An 11,510-nucleotide genomic window follows, 5' to 3' on the forward strand; every position below is an offset into this window, starting at 1 on the left:
TGAGGGGTGTTTCTGGGAGGAAAATAGTGCGCGCAACGGCTGCTGCGCAGCGTTGAGGGCTAATTAGGCGCGCAATTGAGCGGAACCGAGGGCAAAAGGGTGCAAAGGAGTAAAGACAGTAATTGAATTCCTGCTTTCCCCCCCAATTCTCGAACTTTCGGTTCTCCTCCATCGCCCTCACGCCGCGGGCCCCGTGATGTCCGCGCGCGTTGCGCGCTCAAAACAAGTCAACAGATGTTCGGGCTTGTTAATAATCGCCCAGTGTGTCTGTACGGTGGTCAGCCAGCACAGTGCCAGTGGGTATTAAATCTGGATAAATGTTGTTGGGTTGGAAGGGAAAGGGGGTTGAATATGTAGAGGGGGCGGTGTCAGTAGGGGGTGATTGACAGTTTATGTAATGAGCGGCGCACTGCGAGTCTATATCTCGGGGAGGAGACGCACCACGGTTCATTCACGAGTAATAAGACGAGTGGTGAACATCCGTTGCGCACTGACGCACCAAGTTTCAGCACCAAAACAAGCTCTGAGCCGCGCACGCACAGCGGAGGTACCATTGTGGAGTACATTAGCAACGCGAGGAGGGGACGCCTGCTGACAGAAAAAGACGCGCAGCCACACTGGATATGAGTCTTCCCTCACCTTTTGGATAACTTGGAAACGCTTTTTTTTTCTTTCCTCTGGACGCTTTTGACGCACGCCAACAGGGAGCTATACGGGAGAACTCCCCGGGAGTGAAGAAGGATTTACACGTATTTTATTTAGAGATTTTTTAATTTTTTTTATTTTGTTTACCTCGGTGTAAATACTTGTGTGAAGAAAAGAAAGAAAAAAAAAAAGGTTTTGCTGCTTTTTTTTTGGCTGGTGACGCGGCTGCACTGGAGAAGCGAGAAGGATGGCAGCCTGGTTCACCTTTACCGTCGCAGTCAGCACCACGTTGATATCACAGGTATGAGGGAGGATCACGCGTCTCCCCGGTGGTCCCGAGACCAGATGAGAGCCACTTGTGTCATGTTTTTTTTTTTTGTATGATACAAGCTTTAAAAAAAACACACACACACACATGCGACCTTTTCCTAAATCCTATTTCCTTCTCTTTTAGGTATTTGGATCCGGTGTTTTTGAGCTGGATCTCCACGAATTTAAAAACCACAAAGGTTTGCTGGCAAACGGAAACGCGTGCAAACCCAACTGCAGGACTTATTTTCGTATTTGCTTGAAGAACTATCAGGCTGTGGTCTCGCCAGGTGACTGCATCTTTGGAAGTACAATGACAGCGGTGCTGGGGACAAACTCTTTCAGCGCCAGGGACAGTGGCACTTTACCGAGACCGATTCAGATACCGTTCACCTTTGGATGGCCGGTAAGAGCGTCCAACGTTACCTGTTTTATCACAGAGACCAGTGTCATGTTGTTTAAGGGGTGGGAAGGGGGGTGGGGGGGGTACTGTTGTGCATTTTGGCCGCGCACCGGTTATTTGGTGAGCTCAGCTAATCCATATCATTAGATAATACTCTGGCGACAAACATATTGGACAGCTATGAACGGCGTTGTTGGTTCCACACCCCAGAATGATCATCATAACTCATATTCAGGGGAACTGAACTAGCTCCTTTCAGCATCAGCGGTCTATTGAATTGGAAAAAATATATATATGTAAATTAGGAGCTTTGTGGATATGAATGAATAAATCGAACAAGAGATATTAATCAACTGCATGTGTTTTGTTCTTAGGGGTCTTTTTCATTAATAATTGAAGCCTGGCATTCACCTTATGGAAATCTACATGTAGGTAAGTGCAACGTTTTTTTACCACAGGAGGGAGCTCTGTCAGTACGTTTAACGCACCAGCTTCTCCAAGGAGTTCACCATTTTTTTGCACAAATTGTACCAAAAAAAGAAAAAGAAGCAAAATGTTGGCAAATAAATGCAGCTCAGACACTTAACATGTCTCCCCACACCTTGTGTTTTTTGTTCATAATTTCACACATTTTGCCTATTCACTCCTTTGTTATGAACTTCAGAACACCTTTTGCATTCTTATACCCAATACAATTGAACTTCCTCTGGTTTATTTTGGTCGTGGGAAAGAGCTGTGGGCTTTGGTGAGAATACACAGTGCCTGCCAAAAACCCCTGACTGCATCTTCCTGTATTTTACACCTTACTCTGTTCCGCCCATTGGAAGGGGGGACGGGGCCTGGGAATGTTTTTCTGCTGATGGAAAGAAAGAGGAAATTTCAACCTGAGTTTATCTTTCATCTCAGCTGTATGGGATTTGATAAGGGATGCAGCTTTGTACCGGGCAGATTACTAAAGCGAAAGTGGATGACTTTTGAACCCGCACGCGATTTATGATGCAGTTCGTGACAGGAAAACACAATAACCCCCTTGTGAGCGGGTCGCAAGCTTAGCTAATCCTGCATTAACTCTGACTTCCTCCTCTTTGCAGATACCAACAACCCAGACTTTTTGATAAGCTTCATGGCCATCCAGAAACAGCTGGGCGTGGGAACCGCTTGGACCCAGAACACGCAGACCGTAAAGCAGACGGAGCTGCGGTATTCGTACCGGTTCATCTGCAACGAAAGCTACTACGGAGAAAGTTGTTCCAAGAAATGCGCGCCCAGGGACGACCGATTCGGCCACTACACCTGCAACCGGGACGGACAGCTGTCCTGCCTGCCGGGCTGGAAAGGGAAATACTGCGAAGAACGTAAGCGGTCTTCTATTCACCTCGCTGATTTACTTTACAACACTGGTGTTGCTCTCTTCCTCGTCGGTTGACGCTGGAGTTGTGTTGTTCGGTGTTGCTCTGAGCCCGTGTCGATGTACTCCTTTAACACGATGGGGTCGTCCAGATGTTTTGCCAAATGACTTAAAAGTAGTGGAATCTATTTCTGGCCTTGGGGTAAAAAGTTCTTACCTTAAAGAGTTGTTCCTTCTCCTCATTAAGTTTGACCTTTGCCCTTTATCAGCATGACTGAAGTCCTGGAGAGAGAAAAAAAAAGATTGGCGAGCACGCACAACTTACTGATATCAGTAGTTATTAAGCGTAAAGATAACCCCAAAGGTCAATGTCATTAATGCCACATGATGCTAGATGATAGCACGACACGACTTAATGATGTATGTTATGCCTTATGCATATTTTAGCCTTGTGTAACTCACAATCGTATAATTCCGGCGTGTAACCCGGTTGTGGGTTTGTGGCCACTCATTCGGGCGGCTTAGCATGACAACAGGCACATTATACTTACGCTAACCCACTCGGCTGAATCACAGACCAACACTCGCATGTTTTGGACCACTCTTTATTGGCCCGCCAGGAGGCCCGATGCCATTTGGCTGCACGACACCGCGGGCCCTTTTTTTTTTACCAAAACAAATGAATCAAAAGAGGAGGCACCGTGAGAGTAATGGTTACCATGTGCTGGATGCGTGGCCACGCGGGTGACAGCGGATCTGTCATCGCGTGTCACTTGGCGGTGAAAGAGAAATTGGCATGTGCTATTTTGACCATGGCGCCAAATTCCAACCAGATGGGCTCACGTGTTGCAATTACAGAGACATCAATCGTCGGTGACTACAGAAAATATACATGAGAAAGACAGATTAGACATCTTTCAGACACTGTAATTTCCCTCTCTCGCTCACACACACACACAGTCATTCATCCTGGTCGTTTGTGCCAAAAATGCACATTAAAGCTCACATTATATATACTTTTATTTAGATAACCACGACCAAGCATATGCTAATCAAGCCAGAAGCTAATAGTTCATGAACACAGCTGTGAAAGCTAAAGCACCACCGTTTAGTTTAGCTAGTTCCCTAGCATGTCAACTTGACGTTAGCTTCCACAGGTGTGCAATTACCTGGCGTTTTCTTACACTGTGTGTGTGTGTGTGTCTGTGTGTAGTAAAGGAAGTCACAGCCCAGAACGGCGGGCTCCTGTTTTTTTTGTGTGTGTGTGTTTTTTTTTAACACAACACAAATGCCTTTTGTACCTTCACCACTGCACCGCGCGTGCCCGGTAACATAATCCCCAGACAAGGGGGGGCAAGATAGGAGGAGCTCGCGCGAGTGCACGCGCCAAGGTTAATCGCGGCATTATTATCCGCCACGCGCCATCGATGTTTAGTCCCCTTCCATTGTTGGGCGCGCGGCTAGTGGCAGCTGCAAATATGGTTGTGGCGCACCGCAAACAACAATAGTGACAGCTGCCTGCTATTGAGAGCGAGCATCTGTTCCGCACTAAACCGGCCGCTTACCGTCAGTCGCCTGATATGTTGCCCCCTGCGAATCCGTGTCATGCAAAAGGCCGGCACACTTAGAGCCGGACGAGCAGGTTCAGATCAAATGGAGGCTCGCGAGGAAAGTTGAGACCGACTGAGGCCTTCAACGTCTGGGTTCACAGCTGGCTATTTCTAGGAAACGAGGGTTGTTGTGGAGTATGAGGAGGGGGGGGGGGCTCTATTGATGTACCTTTTTAGGTTTGCTTCTTACTTGTTTGTTTGTTTTTAACCATTTGACAGTTGTGAAACTTAATAGTTGTTGTGTTGTGTGAGTTATGCAACAAGCACCAGGTGGTTGCGCTTCCATAAAATGAACAGCAGACTTATATATGTGTGTGTTTTCTTTTCTTCTCCATATCTTTTTGTTTCAGCTATTTGTCTGGAGGGCTGCAGCGAGAGGAACGGAAACTGCTCCAAACCTGGCGAGTGTGTGTAAGTATTAATATACATGTGAAGTGTTGAAATCGGCGTTGGCCCTTGTGAAGGAAGGAATGCGAGTGGGAGTTTACATCCAGGTGGAGAGCTGTGCTTGTTTTCCTCTGAAATCCACTTTCAAGTTCATTTTTTTAACGGCAGAAACTCTGCATCCGGCGAGTTATGTCCATATGCAACTAATCAGAGCGGGACGTGTCCTCGTGTGAACATACACATGTGCTGTTCTGGCATCTGTAGCATTAATTGAGAGAGGTTGAAGCTCACTGAAGCAACACATACATTATTTTGTTCCCTCTCTGGTCTCCCTGCGTCACTGACTGACTTCTCTGCTTCCCATGTTCCTTTCTTGTCACTACCCTCTATCACTCACTCACTCACCAGCAAGGACACACACACACACAGACACACACACGCTGTGAGAAATTCCCCCTGAATCCCATTTGCCCTCTTTTTAGAGATAAATCCATCATTCCCATCACTAAAACTGACCCAAATTTAGGCTAAACCCAATAGGATACCCAACACTGTAAAGCTGCTCGCTTGGCGAAAAAATAAATATATGTTGGAACCTTAAAAGTACATCGTAAGTCCCCAGAAAGCTCATGGTTTGACAAGGTTGCGGCGCTCCGTGCTGGGAAACAGATTCATGGGAAACGAGAAAGAAAAAAGCTTTGACTGTTGGCTCGCCGCCAGAAAACGTGAAAGCCATATTCCACCTTTGTGGCATTATGTTAGTTATCCTTAATATACTGCACCGGCCGTCAGGAGGGTTCGCCCTGCAGTTACTGCTTTCACTTTGTTTGAGAAATAGAAAATGCTTCTATCATCGTTCATCCATAGTGGCACAGAAAAACATTTCTTTCACGCGCTAACTGGTGTGTAATGGTGTAATGAGGTTGGGGAAAACACGATTACCAGTGCTGATGCATGCTTTCAATTTGCAAACATATGCCTTCAGAAAAAAAGACTTTTCATTAAGTTTTTTGTAATGGATTTATTTTTTTTATATGAGCATTTAATGACTGTATCAAACTGCGGTGCAGCTATTAATGTCTGGTCGCATTGATTGATGGCTGATTTCTTTATGCAACCGCCAGCTAATCCATTGCGGGGCTCCTCGTTTGATCCAAATCGGCTCCTTCGCATGTTTAAAGTGCATTTTAATTTGCAGTTTTAACGACCCGAAAGTTCAGCTTTTGTTATCCGTGGTGAATGAACAAAAAAAAAAACCCCTGTAAGATCTGCAACACGAGGGAACGAGCGACTAATCGAAAGAAACGCAACTCATTTGTCTTGCAGATGCAGAGACGGCTGGCAGGGCACGTTCTGCGACGAGTGTAAGAAGTACCCGGCCTGCAAGCACGGCACCTGCCAGATGCCGTGGCAGTGTAACTGTCAGGAGGGCTGGGGAGGCCTATTATGTGACCAAGGTACACCAGAGGACTTGGACCACTGCTGCTGTTCCTTTTTAACAGATCTTCTCGTATTACGTGTGCACTGTTTTCATTTGAATTAGCCTGCGAGCATTAGTAAATTAGGTTTCCCCTGAAGTGTTCCTTTTGCTTCGCGCACGTCCGGGGTAGAGAGTTTTTTTTTCTCTCCTTGTAAACAAACACTCTTCTCTTCCCTCCCCCACCCCCCCTCCCCCTCAGACCTCAACTTCTGCACCCATCACCATCCCTGTGTGAACAGCGCCACCTGTATGAACACAGGGCAGGGCAGCTACACGTGCACTTGCCTGCCAGGTTTCACGGGGGTCAACTGTGAGCTGGAGATGCAGGAGTGTGACAGCAACCCCTGCAGGAACGGAGGGATGTGCACAGTAAGTTGGGAAACACATTGCATCCTAATGATCAGGCTAATTCTTGCAGTTTTTTAAAAAATATTTTTTTGCCTAACTTTTCCCCCCAGAATTTGGAGAGCGGCTACACGTGCGCATGTCCCCAAGGCTTCGAGGGCTCCCACTGCGAGCACAGCCTGCTGACGTGCGCCGACTCGCCGTGCTTCCACAGCGGCAAATGCTGGGAGAAGGACAATGGCCGCAGCTACATGTGCGAGTGTCCCCGCGGCTACACGGGCCTCAACTGCGAGAAGAGGGTGGACAAGTGCACGTCGCTTCCCTGCGCTAATGGTACAGTCTTCCTCCCCTCTTTGACCCCCCCCTCCCCACCTTCCCTTGTCTGAACTTCCCCTCGCTCTTTCTCCCCCCCCCTTCCCCTTCAAATTCCTGCAACTGGAAGCAGTGTGGAACAACAGGAATTGGTGGGAACTCGGTGTCTATTGTCCTTCGTATAAACACTCGGCAGCTCGGAGCAGCGGCTCGTAAATGTCGCCTCGGTCTCCTTGCAAAACGCGGGGCGCTCTGGGAACCGGTCATGTGTCGAGGGAACGATCCACGGTGCCGTGGTCGCACCGTGGATTTGACAGAAATGTGTGAAGAGAGCTCGCGGGCGGGTTCATCCAGATCGTGTGCCTTTCTGATTTTGTCCCGCCTTTCTTTAATGTTCCCTCTCAATGAGAGAATCAAGACACTAACCGCCCCCCCCCCCCCCCCCTCTTCTTCCTGCAGGCGGGCTGTGCCTCATCCACGGCGGCGTGCGCGTGTGCAGCTGCCGAGCCGGGTTCACCGGCCAGCGCTGCGAAATCAACATCAACGAGTGCGCCGGTAACCCCTGCCTCAACGGCGGCTCCTGCCAGGACCGGATCAACGACTACACCTGCGACTGTCCCGCCGGCTACGGGGGGCGCAACTGCGACAGGGTCCTGGACGAGTGCTCCCTCCGGCCCTGCCTCAACGGGGGGCTCTGTGGGGGTGGCGGCGGGCCGGGGAAGCCTCCGGCCGCCTGCGTCTGCCCCTCGGGCTTCACGGGGCCGCGCTGCGAGTTCTTCGCCGCCGTCACCTCCCCCGTGACCGACAGGGAGGTTCAAGACGGCTTCCAGTGGGCGGCGGTTTCCCTGGCGGTGGGCCTGGTGGCGCTGCTGGTGCTGCTGTGCATGGTGGGCTTGGCTTTGAGGCACATCCACAGGCAGGCCCGGAGGGAGCGCGGCGACACGGAGACTATGAACAACCTGTCCAACGTTCAGAAGGACAACCGGATCCCGGAGTCCCAGCTGAAAAACACCAACCAGAAAATGAGCATGGAGGCGGACCGGGACTCTGAGAAATCGAACTTTATCCATAAAAACTATCACTTGGACTCGTACCACTCGAAATCAAAGGAGTTCAAGGACGAAAAGTCACAAGAGGATAAAAGTCTTATTTATGAGAAGTGTTTAGAAGACAAGATGCCCTTGAGTCGAATGTACAGGTGAGAAGAAGCGCATTCACGCTATCGCTAAAATACAATGTGGACATTTGATGATGTGCTCATGAAGTGGAACGGGCCGTTAACGAGTGCTCTCTGCAACGAGAAGCTCCAGTTTACATGTCTCAAACTCGTAAACGCATCGTTCCTCATTAACACATCCACATATTGTATCAACGCTCTAATGCACAGCGCTGCCGCGTGCTTCCAGTTTGTGTTTTAACACCAAAGTGTGATTTGTGTTTGCAGTGAAAAGCCAGAGTGCAGGATATCAACGATATGTTCCTCAAGAGACTCCATGTACCAGTCGGTTTTTGTTATAGCAGAGGAGAGGAGGGAGTGCGTCATAGCAACCGAGGTAAGCCAAACAACCAACAACAAAAAAAAGAGAAAGAAAGAAAAATCACATCTTCGTCTCCATTTCCGAGGATATACTCCACTCGCTATGCATCACGTCCCGAGGGCGCCGTCCATCACTAGCGCAGCAGCGTTTATGACAGGAGGGGGGGGGGGGGCACTGTAGGAACACTGAACTCTGGGTATTTGGAGAGAGAAAGTCGGGTGGGGGGCAGATCGACTGCATTATTGGTTTCTGTGAATTACTCTGGCTGTTCTTTATCTTGGCCGTGTGATGGACCGAAAGTCCGAACTCATACTGATTCCTCGCACATGTTTGGCTCTGCGTGGTCTCTGAGGTGCTTTGTGTTACTGCTGTGGCATTTTGTGCTATAGTTAAGATCCAAAAGAAAGTATCATTTTGATAATGAAGCACGTGACTTATATATATGTATATTTAAATAGCTGATGGAGAGTTTTGGCATCATTGTGGTGTATTTGTACTACAATTTTCTCCTTTTTTCTTCTCCTTACAGGTATAAACTCTGAGGTCTGACGGCGAGGGAGCGATGAAAAAAAAAAAGACACAATCGAGGCAGAATGAAATATTCTGGATTGTTTACAAATTTGGAGACTGGAGATTGTTTTAGATGTCCACTGCTGCTCTGGAACACTTGAGAGGACTGGAGAGGGCAGAAAACCTCTGCTCTGCATATGGAAATGTTAACGGGGGGGGGGAAAAAGAGAAAAAGAAAAAAAAAAACGAACAGAACTGAAAAAAAAACTTTATGTTGACCGAGTGTTTGTATGCAAAACCTGTACAGTGAAGGACCTCTCAGTTGTGACGATGGTGGAAAAGGGGGACTGAGGACACAAGGTGTGAAGACTGACGGAATAATCCCGGCCATCCTGAAGGTGGAGCGCTGCCCCCTCGTGTGTGTGTGTGTCTGTCTGTGTGTGTGTGTGTGTGTGTGTGACCCGGCCTCGCCTGATAATCATGACGACTTTTACAGCCAACCAATCAGTAGAAAAAGAAGAAGAAAAAAAAAAAAGGTGCCTACGATTTGACTCCTTCGAATCCCCCGCCCCGCTCTCCCTCCCTGCCCGCCATCTTTGGCCCGCTATGCAAGACTCGAGGTCGAGACGAGTGAACTCGCCCGCTGTCACAATCCAAACCTCGCAAACACTGAGAGTTATGAATGTCTGAGACTAATCTTCTGCTGTCAAAGAAAAAAATCACGTGGAAAAAAAAATGACAGGTTTGGACAGGTGAAGATAGTATGCAGCCCAAAATTCACTAGAAGCCTTAAAAGAGGGGGTTTGAATGCTAAATGTGTGCCCTTGTCTGTTCTTGGATCGTTTGCACTACAGGAAAAAAAAGTAAATCGGGGGGGGAGAATACTTTTTAATCGACATGGATTTAAAGAGGAAAAACCACAGGAGCGCAATAGTCAGTGCCAGCGAGATCCAAGAGAAAGGAAGCGTTTGCATAAAGGTGTTTTTTATGCAACCCGACGGAGAAAAAACAAAGAGACTCGACACAAGGAGAAAAGACTGTCACACCACTGCCTGCCTATAATAAACTTCAAAAATACAGAACCAATAATGTAATTTTTTTAAATGATTATTTCCAGAGTTTAATTTAAATATGACACACTGCTCTTTATATGTTTTATAATATTATTTTGTATATAATGCATATTTATAAGGACCAAACTTCTGAAGAATAAAACTTCCTTGAAAAACTGTTTTTAATTTCAATGTCAGTAAATGGACAAAAATATTTTTGAGGTGTTTTTAAATAATGAAATTGAGTACAAATGATGATGAAATGTGTCTCGTATTCATTCTTTTTTTTTTTTTACCTTGAGATTTTTGGAGCTTCTTCCTGCCCACGCTCAATGCTCAGCTTAACTTTTTAAATCATAAGCGTGTTTATGAATATGAAACCCAGCTGCTCTCCTGCATCCACAGATATGTAATGTTTTGGACAGTAGGTATAGAAACATGGCGCCCCCTGACTATAGCGTCACTACACTTTCCAAGTAATTCCTGGAAACGCCACTGGCTCCGCCCCCCCCCCCCCCCCCCTTCCTGGTTTCTCTCCGGCCCCCCGAAATTGGCTTGAAATTCAAATCCGTTTCCAGGGATACCACCCCCTCAAGCTGGAAATGGCGAAACAAAGCCAGGCGCGGGGCAAAGGGGAACGCCCCCCCTCCTCCACCCTCCCCTACCACCACCACCACCACCACCACCCTACACCCTACACCCCTCATAATGCTCGCGCACACACACGCAGCCAGCCAAACAGATGCCGTGGGGGAGCTCGGAGTGAGTCTGTAGTGCCATAAAAACAGCAGCATATGCCAGGCCTCTCGCCCCGTGTGCATGACACAGAGTGCACAGACCTCCTCCCATAAAAACACACACACACACACACACACTTGAGTACTTACAGGCTCCCCAACTGCCGGCCTCCCCTCCAGGGTTAAGAGCAATATTTCAATGCCCTGCTCTGTACCACCCCACTCTCCTGCAGACAAAGCTGAGGGAAAAGGGCCTGGCACCAGAGGGGAGGGGGAACCAAACGGGAGCCTCGCGGATACTCTGAATCCACACAAATACAAAGATTTCTTCTTTTTTTTTTTAAAGAAAAAATGACTTATCAGATCCATCTGCTCAGTTTTATTGCCCTTCTTGTCTTTTAGAAAATGCGTCAGTCCTGAAAATGTGTTCCAGTGTGTCTGAAAAATCCCTTTTTGGGAGCTGCGTCATCCGCATTATCAAATGCAAACCTCCTGCCGCCAATTAACAGAAACCCCGCGACAGTCAACACCCCCGTAATCGTCGGCAATCAACACTCGGCAGAGAATCGGGATGCTTTTCCCCTCGCACACACATCCTGTTAGAGCCGCGTGACCTGTAGGCATCCTCGTCTCAGGGCTTGTGTGTGTGTTCATGACTCTAGAGAAGGGTGCTTCCTGGTCCGGCTCGAGGAAAACACACACATGTTATCACAACGATTAATCCTCCAGTTGAAGTCAGTCTTGATTCGGTGTGTTACCTGACCCAGTCTGATAGCACTTGGAGTCTTTTCCCACTATCAACACACCTACAAACCAGTCGCACACCCTCTTTCG

General features: G+C 48.0%; 1 protein-coding gene across 1 annotated transcript; it reads left to right on the forward strand.

Annotated features, from left to right (window-relative positions):
• Positions 1–470: 470 nt before the first annotated feature.
• Positions 471–9,105, forward strand: dll4 (delta-like 4 (Drosophila)). Its single transcript, XM_068577608.1, has 11 exons — positions 471–946; positions 1,100–1,360; positions 1,732–1,789; positions 2,449–2,712; positions 4,666–4,726; positions 6,029–6,159; positions 6,382–6,551; positions 6,641–6,860; positions 7,299–8,037; positions 8,284–8,392; positions 8,907–9,105. Exons 1-11 carry the CDS (start codon positions 893–895, stop codon positions 8,910–8,912), a joined length of 2,073 nt encoding a protein of 690 aa, XP_068433709.1. The 5' UTR covers positions 471–892; the 3' UTR covers positions 8,913–9,105.
• Positions 9,106–11,510: the final 2,405 nt, after the last annotated feature.

This window comes from Clinocottus analis, unplaced genomic scaffold (genome assembly GCF_023055335.1).
Source record: "Clinocottus analis isolate CAN_PGR_092001 unplaced genomic scaffold, fCliAna1.0.p SCAF_15, whole genome shotgun sequence".
NCBI lineage: Eukaryota > Metazoa > Chordata > Actinopteri > Perciformes > Cottidae > Clinocottus > Clinocottus analis.